Below are 23,389 nucleotides of genomic sequence, written 5' to 3'. Positions count from 1 at the left end.
AGTTATTTGCTATTCTGGATTCTGGGCTTGTTGCCCAAATCCACTATGAAATCACCTGCTGAATCACTTTGCTGGGTCTTGGTTGCCCAGTTCCACTCTGCTGAATATCACTCTCCTGAAATCACCTGATAAATCACTTAGCCAGTCAGAGCCCAGGGGTGTGACTCCCCCGCTTTTCCTACACTATCTCTGGACCTTCACCTACTGAAAGAGGTCCCTGCTTGCTGAAGCTGCTTCAAAAGCCCTTTTCAGGGCTCCACTACTTTTCCTGCTTTCCCCTGGACCTTGGCTAGCCAGAGCAGAGATCCAAGAACCCATTCCGACAGGCTTTTGGGATAGAAGGTGTTTAGGATTGGGCTTTACAAGGCTTGTTTTATTGTTTTATATTATTATTTGTATTATTTTAAATTGTTTTTAGATTTTTAAGTGCCTTTTAAGGTTTTAAGGTTGTGCATTGTTTAATTGTATTTTAATTGTATGTTTTTCTATGTTTTTAACTACATGTAGTTTTATTTGTAAGCCGCCCTGAGTTCCAGTTTGGAAAAAGGGCGGGGTAAAAATAAAGTTTCATTCATTCATTCATTCATTCATTTCTGGGCCTGCCTGCTGCATTTGCTGTTTCCCTGGCTGACCCAGGAGTTTCTACATGTTCCAATTCCACTTCCAGATTGCCCACCGATGTATCTTGCTGTCCATCCTGTCTTCTGGAGGTTGTTTCCCTATAAATTGTGGCCTCACATCTGCTCCCTCTGCCTATCTTTGACTGTGTGCGTGACTGTGTTTCAGAAGCCATACTCTGGTCCTCCCTGCCCAGCTGCAAATGGCTGAGGCCTAGACTGCAAAGTAAGGGGGAGGGCAGGGTAGTGTCTCTTCCTCAGTTGTGCCAAACTCAATCCCCCATCTCCTCTTATGCCTTTTGTGCTTGCTTCTTCGTGTGTGTGTGTGTGTGTGTGTGTGTGTATGTGAGTGAGTGAGTGAGTGAGAGAGAGAGAGAGAGAGAGAGAGAGTTTAGTTATGATTAGGCTTTTTAAGCTAATTCTTTCACATATATTGTTACTGAGTCATCCCCATTGATGCTAATAGATTAGCATGTAATCTAATGTATTGTTGCTGAGCGATTCTCCAATGAAGTGTTAAATGTGTATATTTTGGTTCTCTGTGTGTATGCTCAAGAAATATCCCCATGTTTAAGACCTGAGTGTAAGTTACTGGGTAAATCTGCCAAGACTCACTATTGTCAATGTCTGAAGATCCTAATTCACAAGACTCCTAGAATGTGTGAATGTGAAACACGTGTCTACAGAGGAGTCTTGCTAACAACAGAGCTGCAGCATTTAATAAATTGATCAGTTTTAAAACTTTTATTCATTTAACTGTGTAGCAGATTATTTTTACAAGAATTTACAAAAATACAAGTATTAAGGGCAGGAATGAGGAACCTTTGGTCCTCCAGATATTGCTGAGCTACAACTTCCATCAGCTCTAGCAAGCATGGCGGGTGGCCAAGGATGATGGAAGTTGTAGTTCAGCAACGTCTGGAGGGCCATAGGTTCCACACACTGATTTTTTGTTGTTATGTGCCTTCAAGTCGATTACAACTTATGGCGACCCTATGAATCAATGACCTCCAAAAGCATCTGTCATGAGCCGCCCTGTTCCGATCTTGTACGTGCAGGTCTGTGGCTTCCTTTATGGAATCAATCCATCTCTTGTTTGGCCTTCCTCTTTTTCTACTCCCTTCTGTTTTCTCCAGCATTATTGTCTTTTCTAGTGAATCATGTCTTCTCATTATGTGTACAAAGTATGATAACCTCAGTTTCATCATTTTGGTTCTAGTGACAGTTCTGGTTTAATTTGTTCTAACACCCAATTATTGGTCTTTTTCGCAGTCCATGGTATGCGCAAAGCTCTCCTCCAACACCTCGTTTCAAATGAGTTGTTTTTTCTCTTATCCGCTTTTTTCACTGTCCAACTTTCACATCCATACATAGAGATGGGGAATACCATGGTCTGAATGATCCTGACTTTGGTGTTCAATGACACATCTTTGCATTTGAGGACCTTTTCTAGTTCTCTCATAGCTGCCCTTCCCAGTCCTAGCCTTCTTCTGATTTCTTGACTATTGTCTCCATTTTGGTTAAGGACTGTGCCAAGGTATTGATAATCCTTGACAAGTTCAATGTCCTCGTTGTCAACTTTAAAGTTACATAAATCTTCTGTTGTCATTACTTTAGTCTTCTTGATGTTCAGCTGTAGTCCTGCTTTTGTGCTTTCGTCTTTAACTTTCATCAGCATTCGTTTCAAATCATTACTGGTTTCTGCTAGTAGTATGGTATCGTCTTCATATCTTAAATTATTGATATTTCTCCCTCCAATTTTCACACCTCCTTCAGCTTCGTCCAATCCTGCTTTCCATGTGATATGTTCTGTGTAGAGATTCAACAAACAGGGTGATAAAATACACCCCTGTCACAAACCCTTTCCGATTGGGAACCAGTCGGTTTCTCCATACTCTATCCTTGCAATAGCCTCTTGTCCAGAGTATACGTTGCGCATCAGGACAATCAGATGCTGTCACACCCCCATTTCTTTTAAAGCATTCCATAGTTTTTTATGATCTACACAGTCAAAGGTTTTGCTGTAATCTATAAAGCACAGGGTGATTTTCTTCTGAAATTCCTTGCTCCGTTCCATTATCCAACGTATGCTTGCAATATGATCTCTGGTGCCTCTTCCCTTCCTAAATCCATCTTGGACGTCTGGCATTTCTCGCTCCATATATGGTAAGAGCCTTTGTTGTAGAATCTTGAGCATTAATTTACTTGCATGGGATATTAAAGCAATAGTAAAATAATTACTGCATTCCCCAGGTTCCCCTTTGTTTGGAATTGGTATGTATATTGGAAGCTTCCAGTTTGTGGGCTTTTGTTTAGTTTTATTATTTATTATTATTATTATTTATTAAATTTACATATCGCCCGACTAGCTATAGCTCTCTGGGCGGTGAACATAAAATAGCATAAAAATACAATGAATAACAAAATAATACTAAAATACAATCAACAATCCAATACAATAAACATTTTTAAAAGTAAATCAGTGTAACTTAAAATGCTTCAGAGAATAGGAAGGTTTTGACCTGGCGCCGGAAGGAGAGCAGAGTCGGCACCAGGCGTACTTCCTCGGGGAGACTGTTCCATAGTTCGGGGGCCACCACTGAGAAGGCCCTAGATCTTGTCATCACCCTCCGGGCCTCCCTGTGAGTTGGAACCCGGAGGAGGGCCTTCGTAGCAGAACGTAGTGCACGGGCCAGTTCATATCGGAAGAGGCGTTCCACAAGGTATCATGGTCCCGCACCGTATAAGGCTTTATAGGTTAATACCAACACTTTGAATCTAGCCCGGAAACATATTGGCAACCAGTGCAAGCTGGCCAGAACAGGTGTTATATGCTCGGACTGCTTGGTCCTTGTCAGCAATCTGGCCGCCGCATTTTGCACTAGTTGTAGCCATATTTGTTGACAGATTTTTGTCAAATTTGGGACAGATTCAGTCTCAGTAGCTTGTAGCAACTCTATTGGTATGCCATCTATTCCTGGTGATTTGTTTCTTCCAAGTATTTTAAGAACAGCTTTCACCTCGCATTCTAAAATTTCTGGTTCTCCGGTTCTTCCATGAATGAATCTGTCATCCTGTCATCTCTTTTATAGAGACTGCTTCCATCATCTTTTTATTTCACATTGGTCAGTCAGTGTGTTCCCCTGTTGATTATTCAACATCCCTACTCTTGGTTTAAATTTCCCCTTCGTTTCTCTAATCTTTTGGAATAGGGCTCTTTTTCTTCCCTTTTTGTTGTCCTCTTCTTTTTCTATACAATAACTATTGTAATAGTTCTCTTTGTTCCTACGTACTAGTCGCTGTACTGGGTTCTGACTGTGTTTCTATCACCTTTTGCTTTTGCTTTCCTTCTCTCTTTAACCATTTTAAGATTTTCTTCAGACATCCATTGAGGTCTTTCTCTCTTTTGAACTAGAGGTATTGTCTTTTTGCATTCTTCCCTGATAATGTCTCTGACTTCACTCCTTAGTTCTTCTGGTTCTCTACACACTGATTTAGGGAATGGCAAATGGCAAGCACCATCTTCCTCCTCCTGGGAGGAAGGGTGGGATATAAATCTAATAAACAAACAAACAAACAAATAAAAGATATCCCCCATTTTCTCCCCCATAGGAGGGAATGCTTCTTCTAAGATGATGTCTGTTAAGACACATGCCTGCATCATCTAAAAACAAAGGTAGTATGCTTCTTAAGAACATAAGAACATAAGAAGAGCCTGCTGGATCAGGCCAGTGGCACATCTAGTCCAGCATCCTGTTCTCACAGTGGCCAACCAGGTGCCTGGGGGAAGCCCGCAAGCAGGACCCGAGTGCAAGAACACTCTCCCCTTCTGAGGCTTCCGGCAACTGGTTTTCAGAAGCATGCTGCCTCTGACTAGGGTGGCAGAGCACAGCCATCACGGCTAGTAGCCATTGATAGCCCTGTCCTCCATGAATTTGTCTAATCTTCTTTTAAAGCCATCCAAGCTGGTGGCCAATTTCTGCATCTTGTGGGAGCAAATTCCATAGTTTAACTATGCGCTGAGTAAAGAAGTACTTCCTTTTGTCTGTCCTGAATCTTCCAACATTCAGCTTCTTTGAATGTCCCCGAGTTCTTGTATTATGAGAGAGGGAGAAGAACTTTTCTCTATCCACTTTCTCAATGCCATGCATAATTTTATACACTTCTATCATGTCTCCTCTGACCCGCCTTTTCTCTAAACTAAAAAGCCCCAAATGCTGCAACCTTTCCTCGTAAGGGAGTCGCTCCATCCCCTTGATCATTCTGGTTGCCCTCCTCTGAACCTTTTCCAACTCTATAATATCCTTTTTGAGATGAGGCGACCAGAACTGTACACAGTATTCCAAATGCGGCCGCACCATAGATTTATACAATGGCATTATGATATCGGCTGTTTTATTTTCAATACCTTTCCTAATTATCACTAGCATGGAATTTGCCTTTTTCACAGCTGCCGCACACTGGGTCGACATTTTCATCGTGCTGTCCACTATGACCCCGAGATCTCTCTCCTGGTCAGTCACCGCCAGTTCAGACCCCATGAGCGTATATGTGAAATTAAGATTTTTTGCTCCAATATGCATAATTTTACACTTGTTTATATTGAATTGCATTTGCCATTTTTCCGCCCATTCACTCAGTTTGGAGAGGTCTTTTTGAAGCTCTTTGCAATCCCTTTTTGTTTTAACAACCCTGAACAATTTAGTGTCGTCAGCAAACTTGGCCACTTCACTGCTCACTCCTAATTCTACGTCATTAATGAACAAGTTGAAAAGTACAGGTCCCAATACCGATCCTTGAGGGACTCCACTTTCTACATCCCTCCATTGGGAGAACTGTCCGTTTATTCCTACTCTCTGCTTTCTGCTTCTTAACCAATTCCTTATCCACAAGAGGACCTCTCCTCTTATTCCATGACTGCTAAGCTTCCTCAGAAGTCTTTGGTGAGGTACCTTGTCAAAAGCTTTTTGAAAGTCTAAGTACACTATGTCCACTGGATCACCTCTATCTATATGCTTGTTGACACTCTCAAAGAATTCTAGTAGGTTACTGAGACAGGACTTTCCCTTGCAGAAGCCATGCTGGCTCTGCTTCAGCAAGGCTTGTTCTTCTATGTGCTTAGTTAATCTGGCTTTAATAATACTTTCTACCAGTTTCCCAGGGACAGAGGTTAAGCTAACTGGCCTGTAATTTCCGGGATCCCCTCTGAATTCCTTTTTGAAGATTGGCGTTACATTTGCCACTTTCCAGTCCTCAGGCAAAGAGGAGGACTTGCTTCAGATCTATTGTTTTTATCCATATGCACATTTAATTAATCAATACATTACTTGATCTACCAAAACTCATACAATTAATCAACTTTTTAAAATGGAGCAACATTTCTAGTTTTGGAGGACAACTTGCTTTCTTGTATTAAATTTGGAAAGAAAGGAAGTAGCAAGGCTTCAAAGTTATGAAGCAAATGACTATTCCTTGATGCACAGACATGTCAGTGTCATACCATGCAAGAGATGTTTTAACAATTGCTTTCTTAGGCTCAGAATGTTTCAGTCAATGGTCACTCTGCAGGAGATCCCTCCATAACTCTGGGGCAAAGCAACAGGAAAAAAACCCCAGAACCTCTGTTGCTATTGAGGCTATCTGGAGAGTGCAGCAACACAAGACAGTGCTAGTCTTTTCCCCACCACATTATTTATTAGATGTACTCTGTTCTTCCTCCAAAGAGCTTACGTATGGTTCTTTGATAGTTTTCCTATAAAGGGAACATCAAGGCCAGGGTAGCTTAGCTTCAGCAGCACAACTGCACCATATGCCATTGTATCTGCTCAGTGGGTGACCTTGGGTTAGTTATTGCCTCTCAGCCTAAGCTATCTCACAGGGTTGTTGTGAGGATAAAATAGAGAGCGGAAGAAACATGTATGCCACCTCGAACTCCTTGGAGGAAAGGTGGGATATAAATGCAATACATAAATAAATAAAAAGTTCAACACAATTTCTTCTTAGATATCAAATCCAGTCCTCGTGGCTCACAATACACCTATCCGAGTCTTCCATCTAAGCTACAATTGTAGGGCCAGAGTGGTTGGTGCAATGGTCTCACTAGTGGTGGCAGATCAGCATGGGATTCTCCTACACAAAGTAATTCTCGCTACTTGAGCTAAAAATGTTACAGCAGAGCAGAACTGGAAAAAGTACCAGCAAGCATCACCATCACATAAACCCCTATGGATAAGTTATCTCCTGTCTTTAGAGGATTTTTTTGGGGGGGGGGGAGGATTTTTATTCTCTAACAAGATTAGAGAACAACATTCCTCAACATCCTTATGGGCTAATCATAAAAGAAAGAATAGATGCTAATTTCATCTGCACAGTCCTTGGAGGTGCTAAAGTGCTACAGGATTAACAACATCCATGCAGCAAGAGAAGAGCTCTCAGTAGGGAAACTAGCAAGCTCTCATTAATGGCTTCCCTTTTCAAATCAACTTCCCCTGAGTGCAACACTGAGTGTCAGAAAAAGCAGGGTAGAAGCTAATGAGTAAATGCTATGGAGGGTGCTATCCTCTACAAAGCCACTAAACAGCAGCCTCCTCCCCTCTTCCCAGGGAAGTCTCTACAGGTCTCCATTCCCAAAGAAAATTCTGACAATGACCTGTCTCTATTAACTTGGGGAGGAGGAAGCGGGGGGGAGAGAGAGAGAGAGAGAGGAGATTAGCTTGCAAATATTCAAAGGGAAACAATTCCTAATGATGTGAAATTAACAAGTTAGTGCATGAACCAACAACCAGATTGTTGAGACCAGGGCATTGTTTCTCAGGGGAGTCTGTTAAAGTGTTATCAGTGGGAACATTTAATTCCGAGAAAAGCCCCATTTCTAAATCCCATATGGCTACATTAGAACAAGGATCACATATTCCCCCTGGCGTTTAAAGTTCAATACTACATCTACCAAGTTTCTTATTTCTTGAGATGAAAGCAGCTAGTTTCGTGACAATTCTGTAGCACTGGGACAGGGAGCCTGTGGCCCTCCAGATGTTGCTGGACCACAACTGCCATCATCCCTGACCACTGGCCATGCTAGCTAGACATAGCCCAGCACCTGCTGTAGTGGATTGATTTTTGCTGGTGAAAGAATACAAAGTTTTGGGTTATATCAAAACACTTTTCATGTGGCCCCGCTGTTTTATGCTAGCCTAGGTTTTATTTATTTATTTATATTTATTTCTTAAATGTATAGCTCACCCTTCCTCCCCCAAGAAGTGTGCATGTGGTAAACCTGTCTTCTAAATATTCTGCTTATACATTAAATTTCATATTCATTTTTAAAAAATAATAGGCATCATACCAGCTTCTCTTCAGGCCAACAATAAGATAGGGGATTTTACACAGGCAGAAGGCTCATCTTCCAGCTGATTGGCCATTTTTGTTCATAATCTTTTTCTGTGCAATTTTATTTATAATCTCATGAATTCATTGTTTTAATTGATAATTGCTATTTGGATGATGAATACTTTGTATTCAAATTTCAATATATTTTGTGATTGGCCCACATAGTTACAGGTAACGATGATGATGATGTTGAAAATCTCATGGGGAAAAGGTGGCTGCCACTTTTCACAGATTTGGTCCCTCAAAGTATGCATAAGATGGTGACTCCAACTATCCTCACTCAGCCAGAGGACTGGCATAAAGTATTAGAGTGAATAGGAAGCATGAGATTCCACTTTTAACATCTAACTGAGGATTAGGAAGCATTTAACAGAGTAAAGAAAAGACCAGAGATTCATTTTGGTGAGAAGAAGAGCTTTGTGAAGATGGAAAAAAATTACACTACTTCCTCCAATAAATGTCTACCAACAGAAGCAAAACTATTATGAAATTCAGCATTCAAATGAAACCCCTGGGTATAAGCATCACTAGTATGCTGCAAGCTCTTCACTGCTGGCAGTGGGTCTTCCTGTTCAGCAAATTTTACAAGATTCATATTGTCTAGAAGATACTAGAATAATGGAAGTAAACAGAACTAAGGAAAGAGTTTACAAATAAAATCCAGTTTTTCATACACTTTTACTAGACCTTGAAAAGGGTAAAGGCTCTTCCCAATAGGATGCAGAATAGTCAATAAAACACACATACCACAAAAGCTTTAAAAGGCATTCTCCCCCCCAAAAAACACCTAACAAGATTCAGAATTGTTTGAGAACAAATGTGATTGGGAAAAATACAGATCTTGGTCCATGCATCAATACTAACTGTAGCTACCAATGGCAAAAACATGGTTATCTGATTTGCACGTTTTGCAGTGTCCACAATCATCATGCAGGTACTGCTTGGCATTAGTAAGGAAAAAAACTGAGAAGCTGAGAATTAAATGGCAACTCCAAGCAGACCCCTTTGAGCTATCTGGGTCAAGGCCCAACTGGTCCACCATCCAGTGCCAGCCATTAGGGAAAAACCATCATCATGCTTGAATGACCATAAGGTCATTCAAAAGAGATAAATTTCACTCTATACACACAAATACAAGCTTCCAGATTTACGCATTCAAGCACTGTACACTGCTCCCTGACACAAAGGTTAGTGACTCATGCAGAGCCAGTAGGCAACCTTTGGTTCAGAGGCCCCAGTTAGCACAGACTCTAGAGGGGTGAGTTGTAGGCAGAAAAGAAACCTTTGCTCAGCAGTAGATGGAGCTGCAGCTTTCAGCACTACAGAGCTTGGGCAAGCTAGTAAAAATACCACATACTTATATACTGCTGGCCTGTGCTTTATCCTGTGAGCTCCCCAACGGCCAGGCTGGTTGCCCTGGTGGCAAGGCAGGACATCACTGTGAGACAGATGGAGTCTGGAGATACAAAGAGAGTGGTCAGCAAACCTAGCTATGCCCATAGCTATATCAAAAAATTGTTTCCTTTCTTACCCGTATTTTTGTTCTATTCACCACAGCAGAGGTATGTATGACACCTCTCCCAGTAACAGTTAAAAGTTAAATGCCAGTGACATGTATATGGAGTGCAGAAGAGCACTTGGAGCAAGCAGCAGTGCCTTTATATGGGCAGGGAATCCTTCCCATTCTTACACCAAGGACAAGACCCAGAGGCCATTCACATAGCCACCAGCCATCCAGAGAACACCACCTTGAAACTCAGTTTAAACTTCAAGCAGATGTTCAAAGCATGAACATAAGAAGAGTCTTGCTGGATCAGACAAAAGGCCTATGTAGTCCAGCATCCTGTTTGCCCCATTAACTGACCAGATGCCTCTGGAAAGCTCACAGATAATGAGGTCACAGCCTTTTCCCACTGTTGTTCCCTAGCAAAGTATCCAGAGGCCTTTGAATCCGGAAGTAGTACACCCTCCATGAATTTATCTAACCCCCTTTTAAAGCCATCTAAGTTTGTGGCCATCACTATATTTTGTGGCAATTCCATAAGAACTATGTGCCATGTGAAGAAGTACTTCTTTTCATCTGTTTTCAATAACCCATGAGACTCAGCTTTCTTATGTGATCATATACACTACTGAAACACCTCTATAGAGATGCAGATCTTAATGATCTACAAATAGTTAGCAAAGAAATTGTGGTGATCATTGCTTGTATAAACACAGGTTATTCACTCAGAACAACAAGCCTAGGATTGAAATAATGTAACCGTGAATGTTTGAAAACAAAATCTCAGTAGGTATAGACTGAAAAATTCATTGATTCTTATACCTAACTTAATTATTGGTACAATGAAGTTGGAGGGTCATAAAGTTTGTTTTTAAATTGTTTTTGATGACATATTTTAGAATTGTTGTGACCCACTTTGGGACCTTTGGGTGAAGGGCAATAAATGTAATGATGACAACAACAATACATGTGCCATTTGAAAGCATTCAACAATTGGTCAAAAACAGGGGAAGGGAACTTTAAGCCAGGAGGCCAAATGCGGCTCGCCAGGCCCCTCTATTCAGCCCTTGGGACTTTCCCATGCCACACACAACCTGCCCATTCCTCTCTCTCTAAGCTACACCCCTCACTGGTCCTGCTCTGTGCCTTCCTTGAGTCCTCCTACTGACTGGGATGTATCCTTGAACTGTGATAATACCTCTTGGTTGCCTGGATGGAGAGATGTGTGAGGTGTGTATGCAAAACCTTCTGGATTTTGGTTGGCTGGTATTTAGCCTACTGTACAAAGAGTGACATTCATGGCTCTGACCACTTTTGCCAAGGCCCACCACCACTGCCACCACCATCAGCATGCAGCCATCAGAAGATTGCTCAAATGGGAATAAGGCCCTTAGGCTGAAATCATGATAATAAAGATTAGGCAAATATGCCTTAAAATTAGGGCTGCAATATTTGGTCAATTAATCCACTGCATTTATTAAGATCATTTGATTTATTAAAAAACTACCATGATTAAATCCAGCAGATATATAGATATAGATAAATAAATATAGATAAATAAATATAGATAGATATATCATATAGATAGATATATCATATAGATAGATATATGCTTAATGATCAAAACTCTAATCAATTTACATAAGAATATATAATATAGATTTAAAATACCAATAAAACAAGTTGACCTTAAAAATGTAAGTAAAGTCAGCAGTTTTAAAAATATATACATTATTTTTTAAAATTACATGTTAAATTCCATGTCTGAGTAGGCGTGCCAAAGCAGGCACTGAAAACAATACAACAAAGGCACCTACTTAATTTCAATGGGCAAGAAGTTCCAGAGTGTAAACTTCTGTTGTTGGGTTTTAAAAAAAACTGTTCACAAAAGCTATGGGCAGTATTAAACTAAAAAATTACGCTAGCACAAGGATTAACACAAGATTATTCTTCCCCATCCCTGTGCACATCTGTGCCATCCCCAAATGTGCTCTGGATGGTTGGAGAACCCGGCATCAGGTTTAGGGGGCACATGGGGGAAGAAGAGAGGGAGGTCCTTCCACTGTGCAAGAAAAAATCCTGGTGCTGATGGAATGATCTGCTTAACACTATGTTGAATACAACCCTATGGATGACAAAATGGAAATGGACTGCCTTCAAGTGGATTCCGACTTATGACAACCCTATGTATAGGGTTTTCATGGTAAGAGGTATTCAGAGGTGGTCTACCATTGCCTTCCTCTGAGGCTGAGAGGCAGTGACTGGCCCAAGGTCACCCAGTGAGCTTCATGGCTGTGTGGGGATTCGAACCCTGGTCTCCCAGGTCGTAGTCCAACACCTTAACCACTACACCACGCTGGGCTCTATGGATGGCAAGTACCATCTAAAACAGGCATCACCACTCCTCATCACACACAGAACGGAATTCCTCTTCTATGAAAATGCCTGTTGCAAAGTGTGTGCACACCACACACAAAAAAATATAGGGGTTTTTTTATTTATAACTATTACTACAATCAATGTCTACAACTTTCAATTAGTTAATCAGCAACAGAGCTATTTAGCATGCCTGAACAATATGGATGCCAGTAAGAATCTTCCTTTCCGGGAGGATTCCAACCCTTGTGGGGACCATGAGGGAACTCATGATGCCCCATGGTGTTCCACCACCACCTATCTTGACACATGGCAATGGTGAGCAAGTCAGAATAAATGCAAGATGTGCTTCTTGCCACCAGGTGGAGTCACCTCCCTACCCAACCAGAGACAAGTATCATCATCCAGTGGCTCTGTCAACACGTTTCAAAGCTCTCCTAGTGTCATGGCCCCGTCAGAGGACTCCTCAGATGAGGACGACTCGGGAGTAACAGCAGCAGACCCAGGAGCAGCAGGAGACACGGAGGAGCCTCCTGAGAATCCAGCTCCTTCTGCCCCTCAGCTGCAGAGCACCCCAGGGACAGCAGAGGCCCTGTAGCCAGACACAGACAATGAACAGGATACTCCCCCCTCACCTGCAGAACGTAGATAGCAGAAGGTCAGGCAGAAGAGAGGCAGGCCTGTCTCCTTAAAGCCCAAACGCTGAGGGCTCACACCTGCTGTCCATCCTGCTCTTTATAAGGCACACCTTGGCTGCAGCTTGTTGCTGACTGCAATGTCAGGCGTGGCTTTGTGTAGACCTAGTTTCCCTGCAGCATCTCTTTGACTGACCTCCTTGGCAATTGATCCCGGACCTCCACTGACCTCGCTTCTGGACTTCTGACTCGGCAAGTACGCTTCGGATAGGCCTGGCAGATTTACAACCCGACTACTGGCTAAGGATTTTCCTTCCCTGCCAAAGACCCAGTAATTTCTAGCCCCCCCTGACACTGCTGATGCAGTGTAGAGCTGACACCTAGCATGTGTGACCCAGATATTTCAGAGTAAAGCTCAGTGAAGAGAGTCAGGTGAGAAGCTGTTTTATCCTCCCCTCTCCTGATCTTTATACCCACCTGACCCCTGGTGCTCAGATAGTGATTTGTAATTCAAATATGTTGGGGAAAGGCACTGGGCATACATTGCATTAAGCTGCTTCTAAAGCTTTGTTTCATCATTTAAGAGACACAGAGAGAAGTTTGTTTTAAAAATTGAAGACCAAAGTTCTAAATGGTAGGAAGACAAGTGGACTCTAATGCTGATGAATTATCAAGGTGATTCCTTCTATGAGCAGTAGGAACAAATTACCTATTTTAGAAAGCAAAGATAGATTAAAAAACTGGGATGCCTTTTAAATTCTCCATCTGTTTCCTGAAATTCATTCATGCAAATGACATTCAAAATTCTTAGGCAAGGTGCACAGAAGAGCTGATTACCTCAATAAGTTTGGGGGAGGGAACACAACCATCCATGCACCAGCCCTTCCTAGTAATTTTGATCTCGATGATAAAAGAAATATTCCTTTGCTTCATGACAATGGGCCCCCTGAAGATTTAGCTCTTACTTTTCCTGGGGGCAGGTGCTGAAAGTTGAAAGTTTTTGTGAGATAGAGTTTTGTTGCCCTCCCTCTACCAGCACCAAGGTCCACCAGTTATCAACCACAGACCCAACATCTACTTAATCCTAGGCCATTCCCAAATGAGTTGAGCACCCTTAGGATGCAAGCCAATATATGTTTACTCAGAAGTAAGCTCCACTGGGTTCAATGGGACTTACTCCCAGGTAAGTGTGCATTAGATTGCAGTCTTAGCTTCTAACATCTTTATCCCAGTTGACGTATGTATTTGAACTATTTTTAATGCTTTTTATATGTGGAATTGTTTTTATACTTTTCCTGTTTTATGGTTGTAACTTCTCTTTTTGTTTTATAATTATATATTTTATTGTTGTTACCTGCTTTGTCACCTTATGGTAAAGGGTGGGTTAGAAATCTAATAAAATAAAATGGCAAGAGCAAGACTACAACCCCCATAGTTCCAACATCTCCACAGTAAATAATGGACTCCAGGGATGGGGGAGATGAAATTGTTCTAGTTCCAGTATGACCACATCTCCAAATGTACAGGTCTCAAAGTCAACCCCGAATATAATGTCATCTGCACTTCAGCTCTGTAAAAGGCCACCTCAAAACCAACTGCCTGGACAATTCCCATAAATAACTACCCAGCCTCACTGGAGGACAAAGCCAGACAGATTGTGGGCCCAGGATACTGACTGGTCAAGGCAGGTGTCACCTACTGTGTAAAGTAAAGAGTGGCATGCAGAACTGCAACAGTGACATTAGACACAACAAAGCAAAACCCTTTTAGGGAAGAAAGACTCCAGTGTAAGTTATACTCTAAAGCAGTGGTGTGGATTTTCCAGAAAATTCTGAACAGGAACATTTCCCTATGCAAATTAGGATAATTTGCATAGAGTTATTTGCATTGGGGGAAATTCTGATGCCCTAAAGAGTGATCTAATTTAACATGTTTATCTTACTTGTATTTAATAACAAAGCTAAAAACTTTGAAACAGCCAAGCTTGCCTAATATTCTTTCTTTCTGTCTGTCTGTCTGTCATTTAATTTATATCCTGTCCTTCCTCCCAGCAGGAGCCTATTTTCAATTGGTATTCATTCATTCTTACAAATGAACTTGTGAAACAGAAAATGTTCTGTTGAAAATTAAGTACTGGAAAATTTTCTGCACAACATCATTGCTCTAAAGGAAGTACGCAGAGTAACGAGCTGAAAGGGCCAGTAAACAAGGGCCTGGAGTGCTGGGTCGCCAGAAGAAAATATGGCCACAGAAAACAAAGTTGAGATGAACTATCAACTCCAAGGATTCAACAAAAATGTAAATGTACTGCCTTCAAGTTGATTCCGACTTATGGTGACCCTATGAATAGGGTTTTCATGGTAAGCGGTATTCAGAGGGGGTTTACCATTGCCCTCCTCTGAGGCTGAGAGGCAGTGACTGGCCCAGGGTCACCCAGTGAGCTTCATGGCTGTGTGGGGATTCAAACACTGGTCTCTCAGGTCGTAGTCCAACACCTTAACCACTACACCACACTGGCTCTCCTAGTGCCAGGTATTTCTGTAAGACAAGGTAAAGGAACAACGGCCCCAGTGATCACAAAAATTTATAGCATGATGGAGAAAATGGATGCCTGAAAACCAGCAGTAAGGATTAGCAAGTAGTGGCACCTGCCACGATTCAGCACGAGTGAATCCAAGCTAGACTAAAGAGTGTAAAACACAGCAAGCTGGCTCACAGCCTTAGCCACATTATTCCTGTATGTGATATACAGGTCTGCTGCCAAAGAAGATGACAGGCCAAAAAATCCCATTATCAAATACATTGGATTTTTTGTTTCATTTAAGTAAGTCTCTTTTTAGAGCTGGGGTAGGGAACCTGCCGTCCTCAGATTAATTTCTGTGGCCAGCAGAGATGCGTGGCACAGAGAGCAAGTTGCTATACAATCCTGCAATGATGCAGATTTCATCTAACAGCCTTTCAGAAAAGGGGTCCCTTCAAAGATTGCTTTAGAGAGATAGGCCATGTGCATGTCTCTACCCATGCCATTGATGAGCAGGAACTAAACTCCACATCCACTATTAATCCCTACTCTTATCCGAGCCAGGATCTATTCAGGCCCTCCACTTCCTGTCTCTACATCACAACCACTCACTATCGTTTCAGTCACTCACTGCTGTAGTGTTATGAGAGACCTAAGGACCTGCAGCTACCTTCAATCTGCATCTCAAAGTACTCCTCAAAGGGTAAGGTCATGTTCAGAAACTCTGAACTATGTATGCATGTATTCCATGTAGGATTTTGTTGAACTCCATCCATATATGTAGTTTCAGTTTTTTCCCCAGGGGTGGGGTGTACCCAGATATCTTTAATCAAGATAACAATGTTTTGAGACCAAAACATTTTCCCAGCATTGAACACTTTAGTAATCTAATTGCAAAATATGGTTGTCCATCCCACCCATGATCGTGCTCATACAACAGGCAACTATTAGTCATTGCCTGTGACATTACTACTGACAGACACCTGCACCATTTTTAATTTTTTTTAAATCCTTTAGCGGTTGGGTGCTCCAAAACAGTAACACCCAAGCACTCATGTAGCCCTTTGAAAAACAGTAAGGCCAGCCATTCCACAGGCAGGGACAAGATATCATCCAGTGCTGGAACGGTGTGAGTGGAAGTATTCCAAGATGCTCACACCAATTAATATGCATCAGGTCACATTTAGATATATCCAGGATGGATTTTGGAATTTATCTTGCACTGCATGGTGATAGAAACAGAAGAATAGACCTGGTTAACACCCTTTGAAATTTTAGTATTCAGGGAGGGGCCAATGACACAGACAATATTGACTATTTTGAAGGGGTTTTATGGCAAACACTCTTAGATAAGATTAAAATATTAAGAGGAAGGGTTGCCAGTACCTTCTAGCTGGAATTCTGGCATTTTTGTTCCATAAATTAAAAAACCTTGCTCTTCACTTTACCATATGTGCAGATCACTGATGAGCTGCAAGTACTTGTTTTTACGCTTTCGTTTTTTTCTATGCTTCAACTATTGCTTCTTTCAAAATAAGCACATCTTGGTAAATGTACCCTGTTTTGCTGTAAATAAGGTCCTTATTCAGTTCTCACCAAAGAACATAAGAACATAAGAACATAAGAAGAGCCTGCTGGATCAGGCCAGTGGCCCATCTAGTCCAGCATCCTGTTCTCACAGTGGCCAACCAGGTGCCTGGGGGAAGCCCGCAAGCAGGACCCGAGTGCAAGAACACTCTCCCCTCCTGAGGCTTCCAGCAACTGGTTTTCAGAAGCATGCTGCCTCTGACTAGGGTGGCAGAGCACAGCCATCATGGCTAGTAGCCATTGATAGCCCTGTCCTCCATGAAGGCTGCCACAAAACTCCTGAGGCTGCTAAATCTGCCTTCTGGCAGCCTCTCAGAGGCTGAAACACACAGCATCTGTGCCCAAGAACCTAAAAGCTAAGTATTTTCCCCATACTCTGAGGCAAACTGTGCTTTTTGATGGTGACCCACCACTCACCCACCCACCCACTGGCAGTTAAGAAGCTTAGTACAGAATCAGAATAGCTCAAGGCAACAGCCACTGATGACAGGAGAAGATGCAATACAAATAATCTGATTTAGAAAGAACTTTCACATGAAGCAGACAGTGTATGGCTTGGCACACACTCCCCTCCCTCTCCCATTCTGTGATCTGTGAGGTTCTGCACTTAGCAGCCTACGCAAAAAGATATGTCATGTCACTAGATACAGGGACCTCCCCCACCCACTCTTGCTTCAAGGCAGGGGCCTCAAACCACCTTGGAGCTGGTTCCTGAGTACACTTGAGGTAGGCCTCATTCTACTCTACCAGTGGATTTCCTAAGCCCAAGTAGGATGAGATACTGACAATATCAACTTGGATGGTAGAGGAAGATGCCAGATGGCAGGCCTTTGGTATTGTGGAGTCCCTGAAAAGTAAATGTGCATTTGTGCTACAGTTGTTGTGCTGTAATAAGAAGAAAAAAGGCAGCACCAAATATTAAAATTGACTACGGAAGGAGCGAGGAAGAGAGACAAGACAAACCTCAAAAGGTGCTATGAAGATGTTTATTAGAGAAGCAGTGCATCAGTGGCAAGAGCAATTTCTTACCTCTTGCAAAATTTTCTCCTTAAAATTGCATACTCCAAAGTGGGGGGGGGGGCTCCTTTGTAGGAAATATGAAATTATGAATGAAGCACTGTATTTTAGGCTAAAAACTAATCAGACATAGCAAACTTTCTGGATAACTTCTCTGACAAAACAACATCCTATGTTCCACTCTCTTTTTCTTGGGATGTTGTTAGACAGGTACACAAACATGGTTGTTTGTGGCAACAACTTTTTTCTTTGAATTTGTATTTGGAGGGCAAGGGAAGGGCCATCAAGCCTTTTGCACAGCTGTAGTTCTAAATTCCAATAATCTTCCCAGAGTAACAGTGATAAATCTTAAGGCTTATGAACGATGGCAGATTTTGGATTAGAAGCCAATGTCTGTACAGATTAATTTGTATTTCATTCCATATTGACTTGCATCTGTTTTGCATCTGGTGATCAACTCCACGGGTTCCCATAACAGAATTACATCCTCTGGTTGGCCTATATTTTGGGTGACTGTGCCATTTCCCCAATGCATACTACTTTCCCCTGAGCGGCACAGAATCTTCTGCCTACACAGATTTTTTTTCTTCAAAAACATTCCACCACAAGTCGCCTAGTTGTTTTTCCTACTCAGTTTCTATCATGGTGAGTATTTGGGGCCGAATTTGCACAACCATACAAGATATAAATCAAAATTAGTCAAACCATACCTATTTTTTTAGCCAAAGATTGATTTAAGGATCTCCATTGACAATTATTCGGCAATATAGTTAAACTGAGGTGGAGAAATGCAATTCCCCCAAATATGATACAATTGTGTGTAGTGTACAAACTGTGTGTTGTGCATCTGTGGGATTACTTATAGGCCCCTTCTAACTGTACTATTCTATACTACACAAAAGTGTTGCATCTGCCAGCCAGAGAACCTCAGCTTTCATTTGAAAAGATGTTTCTAGTCCATATAGCTACAGAATGAGAATCTAAAATACCTGGACAGTATCTAGTGGAAACATTGGCATGACTTGAAATACAGGAAGACACCAGTTCTAATGGAAGAAAATATGGCATAAGGATCAATGACTACAATATAGACATTATAGGCTTAACAACATTCTAACACCAGCAATGGTTGTACTTTCCACCGTTTACCTCTTACCTACAATTTGAATTGTATTACGCCTGCTTTTTGTTTTTATTTGCATTTTTGATAGAATTACTTGTTTACATAAAAGATATCTCCAAGAGCTTGGTGAGGAATATATTTAAAATAGATATAAGTATTTGAAATATTTGTTTGATCTAGGTTATTTTGCAAAGGTAAAGAAGATTGTATAAGCAAAATTTGAGATATCTCTGTTTTTATTCTTTAAATGTGATTTATTATTTGTAATTTTGTTTTGTTTGAAAATGAAAAAGTTAAAATTAAAAACAAAATCAGAGGAGGCAGATTAAAAAATTCAGTTATGAAGAGGTTGGAGGGATTCAACTCTTGGAGCGGGTCCAGTCCTTACCCTTCTCTCTTTCAATTGCTCCAGGTCTGTTCCAAGCTTCCAAATTCTTTGAAAGCAGGACAAAATGCAATGCAAGTTTGCTTAAGGTGTATTATCCTGAATAAAAAAATTAGATTACTTTAATGTAGGCTTGGCTATTTTGGTGAGAACACACAGAGCTCTGTTTAACTGATGTTAGTACAGATGGTGTGCATGTGTGTTTGGTGCACATTATAGCACAGATACTGAAGGTTAGATGTACAGGAAGCCCACTTCAGTTTGAGTGTCTACCAATGGTACACTTCTAGTACAAACATGCTCCTAGATTTGAACCTCTGAAGAATTATATTGTGAAACCACTGAAAAAAAAGAGATTGCTGTCTAGACTGCTCTCCTCACCCCCCTGTAGAGGGCCTCAGAACAGCATTTATTGGAATACACCCACGTCCAGGTTTGTGACCATATTTGTATCATGACTAAAGCTTCCCATTAGCTGACACTGCCAGGAATAGTTTAAGGAGAAGTGCATTAACAGTTCTGCAGTGACCATTAGCAACGGCAGGAGATGGTCTGCAGGACATCCAGAAAGCATTTCAAAATGCCTGCAAGAGCAAGAAGGAACAGGTGTAAATGTAAGCACATGAAGGAAGACGCAGGGTTAGAGCTACAATGCCTGATTAAATCCAATCACACACACAGAGCTCCTTTAGCAATGGTCAAGGGTTAAAAAATATTGCTGCATGAACAACAGGAATTATCAATTGACTCTGGTATTTGGGAAATGCTCAGTCTGCTAGATCCACCGGTAAGTCTTTTCAGGCAGACAAAAATGTGTGATTTCTGATGTTGCCTACACATATATATCTGTAGCAAATATATCAGTACAAAGACAAGTGCAAAACAAATACATGCTGTCTCAAAATGGACCCAGGTAATGATAAAAAAAAGATAGCTGGTGTCCTTCCCTATATGAACCTATGCCTCCTGGACCCAGAATATCACATTAAAAGCAGATACCATCTTATCAGGAGGTTCGTTCCACACAACGTAGGAAATGGACTTTTAGTGTAGTGGCACCTACCCTTTGGAATTCCCTCCCCTTAAATCTTAGACAGGAACCATCTCTGTTATCTTTCCAACAAGCCTTTTAAGTTGAGACCTTATCCCAGTCTGCGTCTGTGTTGGAATTGCTTTTCAATATGCTTTTAAACATTTTCTTTTTTTAAATAAAATGTTTTTAAAGGTTTTTAAAAAATGTTTTTAAAGATATTTTGTTTTAATATATTTTAAAGTCTGTTTTAAGATGTTTTATTTAGTGCTTTTGTTTGCCGCCCTGGGCTCCTACTGGAAAGAAGGGCAGAATATAAATAAAATAATAAATAAAATAAAACACCATGTAGGACAGTTGTTACAAGCTTCTTAGAAGTAAGCGTGGTGGTAATATACAACTAATGCCACAAACAAATAAAAATAACACAAGGAGCAACATAAATTGAAATAGAGGAAACAATTATAGATACAGTAACAAACCAAGGAGAAAAGACTGTCCACATTATTTAACAAAAGCGTGATACTGGCTGAGACTTTTTCTATATCATTCTTTGCGAGAAGTGAGTTCATCTGACAGCTTTAACAAAAACTTCAGCAGTGACATAAAGGAGGGTCGCAATGAGGTTTAAGCTCCAAAAACAAAAACAGATGAAGACTCCCTTTGGATACACAGTCCTCTAGACCAACTACATGCTGCAGCTAAGGTGCTTGTACTGTGAGAGCACTTGTATAGCATGCAAAGTCACTGTAACCAAAATAAGAACATTTCACTAAATTTATCCGATATAGGAAAGGTTAGAACAGTGGGATACATAGCCCGGGATGGCCAGGCACAGATTTTCCTATATTTAACATTTTCCAAAGCACATGAGCCTGATGAAAGGTTCTTGTCTTAGAACACCGGAAATCAGAATAAGTTTTCAGCCAGCCTGAGGACATTGCAGGAAGTAGAAGGACAAGCATCTCACACACAGTAGATAGCAGTTGTGATAGTCTTTTTGTAAAAATCAAACTGAATTCTGTGGTGGAAACTCCTGCATTTAACAGCAACTTGTAACCAATACTTTTATTTAACATATTTTAGTCCAACAAAGTATGAAAGCAGAACAGTTAACATTACACCACAGCCCACATGTCTGCTTCAGTGCTATAGTCAATACATACTGATACTGTCCCATATTATCAGCATGCCATTTACTTTTCATTATAGGGCAGCAGGTAAGACCTGTTATTGTATGGCTTCAGCATCATCCTACTTGAGCATCACCACAAAAATAATTTTCTGAGCTCATTTTTCTGATTCATAAAAAGGCCTATATAGGATTGCTTTTGGCAATAGGAAAACAAACACAAGATGTATGCATGCACATGAAGGTGGGGATGGTTATGAATTTTTAATATTTACTAAGCATACAGCAAAATAATAAGCACAGATAGATAACACAGATAAGCATTCTCTACTGATCCATTCATTACTTAGCATCCATGTTGTTCTATGTTCCACTGACATACATGTCCCCAAAACCCAGCCCTGCACTGAGATCACAGGCACATTCTGGATACGGAAAAGTATGCTAAACAGTCTGTGCAATAGCCCACATCCCTAGGAGCTAAGTTAAGGTTTTGGCTTTCTGTATCCACAGAAAGCCAGTGATGCTACAGCAGATGTTGTCATCACAGTGCCCTCCTGATGTTGTTGGTCTTCAATGCCCAGGCAGCAGCCAGCATGGCCCTTGACCAAGGATGTTGACAGCTGTAGTCCAGCAACATCTAGAGGGCCACACATTTCTCATCCCTGGTCTATTCCCTGCTGTATAGCAAGCCCAGCAGTCTTTCTCACCACACACAAAATTATACAATCCCAAGAATCACATTCACTTTTTTTAAAAAGTACTGATTCTACATAAGAACATAAGAAGAGCCTGCTGGATCAGGCCAGTGGCCCATCTAGTCCAGCATCCTGTTCTCACAGTGGCCAACCAGGTGCCTGGGGGAAGCCCGCAAGCAGGACCCGAGTGCAAGAACACTCTCCCCTCCTGAGGCTTCCGGCAACTGGTTTTCAGAAGCATGCTGCCTCTGACTAGGGTGGCAGAGCACAGCCATCACGGCTAGTAGCCATTGATAGCCCTGTCCTCCATGAATTTGTCTAATCTTCTTTTAAAGCCATCCAAGCTGGTGGCCATTACTGCATCTTGTGGGAGCAAATTCCATAGTTTAACTATGCGCTGAGTAAAGAAGTACTTCCTTTTGTCTGTCCTGAATCTTCCAACATTCAGCTTCTTTGAATGTCCACGAGTTCTAGTATTATGAGAGAGGGAGAAGAACTTTTCTCTATCCACTTTCTCAATGCCATGCATAATTTTATACACTTCTATCATGTCTCCTCTGACCCGCCTTTTCTCTAAACTAAAAAGCCCCAAATGCTGCAACCTTTCCTCGTAAGGGAGTCGCTCCATCCCCTTGATCATTCTGGTTGCCCTCTTCTGAACCTTTTCCAACTCTATAATATCCTTTTTGAGATGAGGCGACCAGAACTGTACACAGTATTCCAAATGCGGCCGCACCATAGATTTATACAACGGCATTATGATATCGGCTGTTTTATTTTCAATACCTTTCCTAATTATTGCTAGCATGGAATTTGCCTTTTTCACAGCTGCCGCACACTGGGTCGACATTTTCATCGTGCTGTCCACTACAACCCCGAGGTCTCTCTCCTGGTCGGTCACCGCCAGTTCAGACCCCATGAGCGTATATGTGAAATTAAGATTTTTTGCTCCAATATGCATAATTTTACACTTGTTTATATTGAATTGCATTTGCCATTTTTCCGCCCATTCACTCAGTTTGGAGAGGTCTTTTTGGAGCTCTTTGCAATCCCTTTTTGTTTTAACAACCCTGAACAATTTAGTGTCGTCAGCAAACTTGGCCACTTCACTGCTCACTCCTAATTCTAGGTCATTAATGAACAAGTTGAAAAGTACAGGTCCCAATACCGATCCTTGAGGGACTCCATTTTCTACAGCCCTCCATTGGGAGAACTGTCCATTTATTCCTACTCTCTGCTTTCTGCTTCTTAACCAATCCCTTATCCACAAGAGGACCTCTCCTCTTATTCCATGACTGCTAAGCTTCCTCAGAAGCCTTTGGTGAGGTACCTTGTCAAACGCTTTTTGAAAGTCTAAGTACACTATGTCCACTGGATC

The 23,389-nt window shown here is 41.4% G+C and overlaps 1 protein-coding gene across 9 annotated transcripts in view; it reads right to left on the bottom strand.

Moving 5' to 3' along the window:
• The window catches only part of DGKZ (diacylglycerol kinase zeta), a 170,319-nt gene that overhangs the window by 90,780 nt on the left and 56,150 nt on the right, over positions 1-23,389 (bottom strand). For 4 of the 9 annotated variants that reach the window (XM_061610872.1, XM_061610876.1, XM_061610873.1 and 1 more), the window contains exon 2: positions 9,361-9,459. The exons of the other annotated variants lie outside the window; for them this stretch is intronic. In XM_061610872.1, coding sequence (XP_061466856.1) covers positions 9,361-9,459 — 99 coding nt within the window. The remainder of the gene's footprint in view (positions 1-9,360; positions 9,460-23,389) is intronic. 9 annotated transcript variants of the gene reach the window in all.

The sequence above is a fragment of the Rhineura floridana genome, chromosome 2, assembly GCF_030035675.1.
Source record: "Rhineura floridana isolate rRhiFlo1 chromosome 2, rRhiFlo1.hap2, whole genome shotgun sequence".
NCBI lineage: Eukaryota > Metazoa > Chordata > Lepidosauria > Squamata > Rhineuridae > Rhineura > Rhineura floridana.
This window is presented reverse-complemented; position numbering and strand designations above follow the sequence as displayed.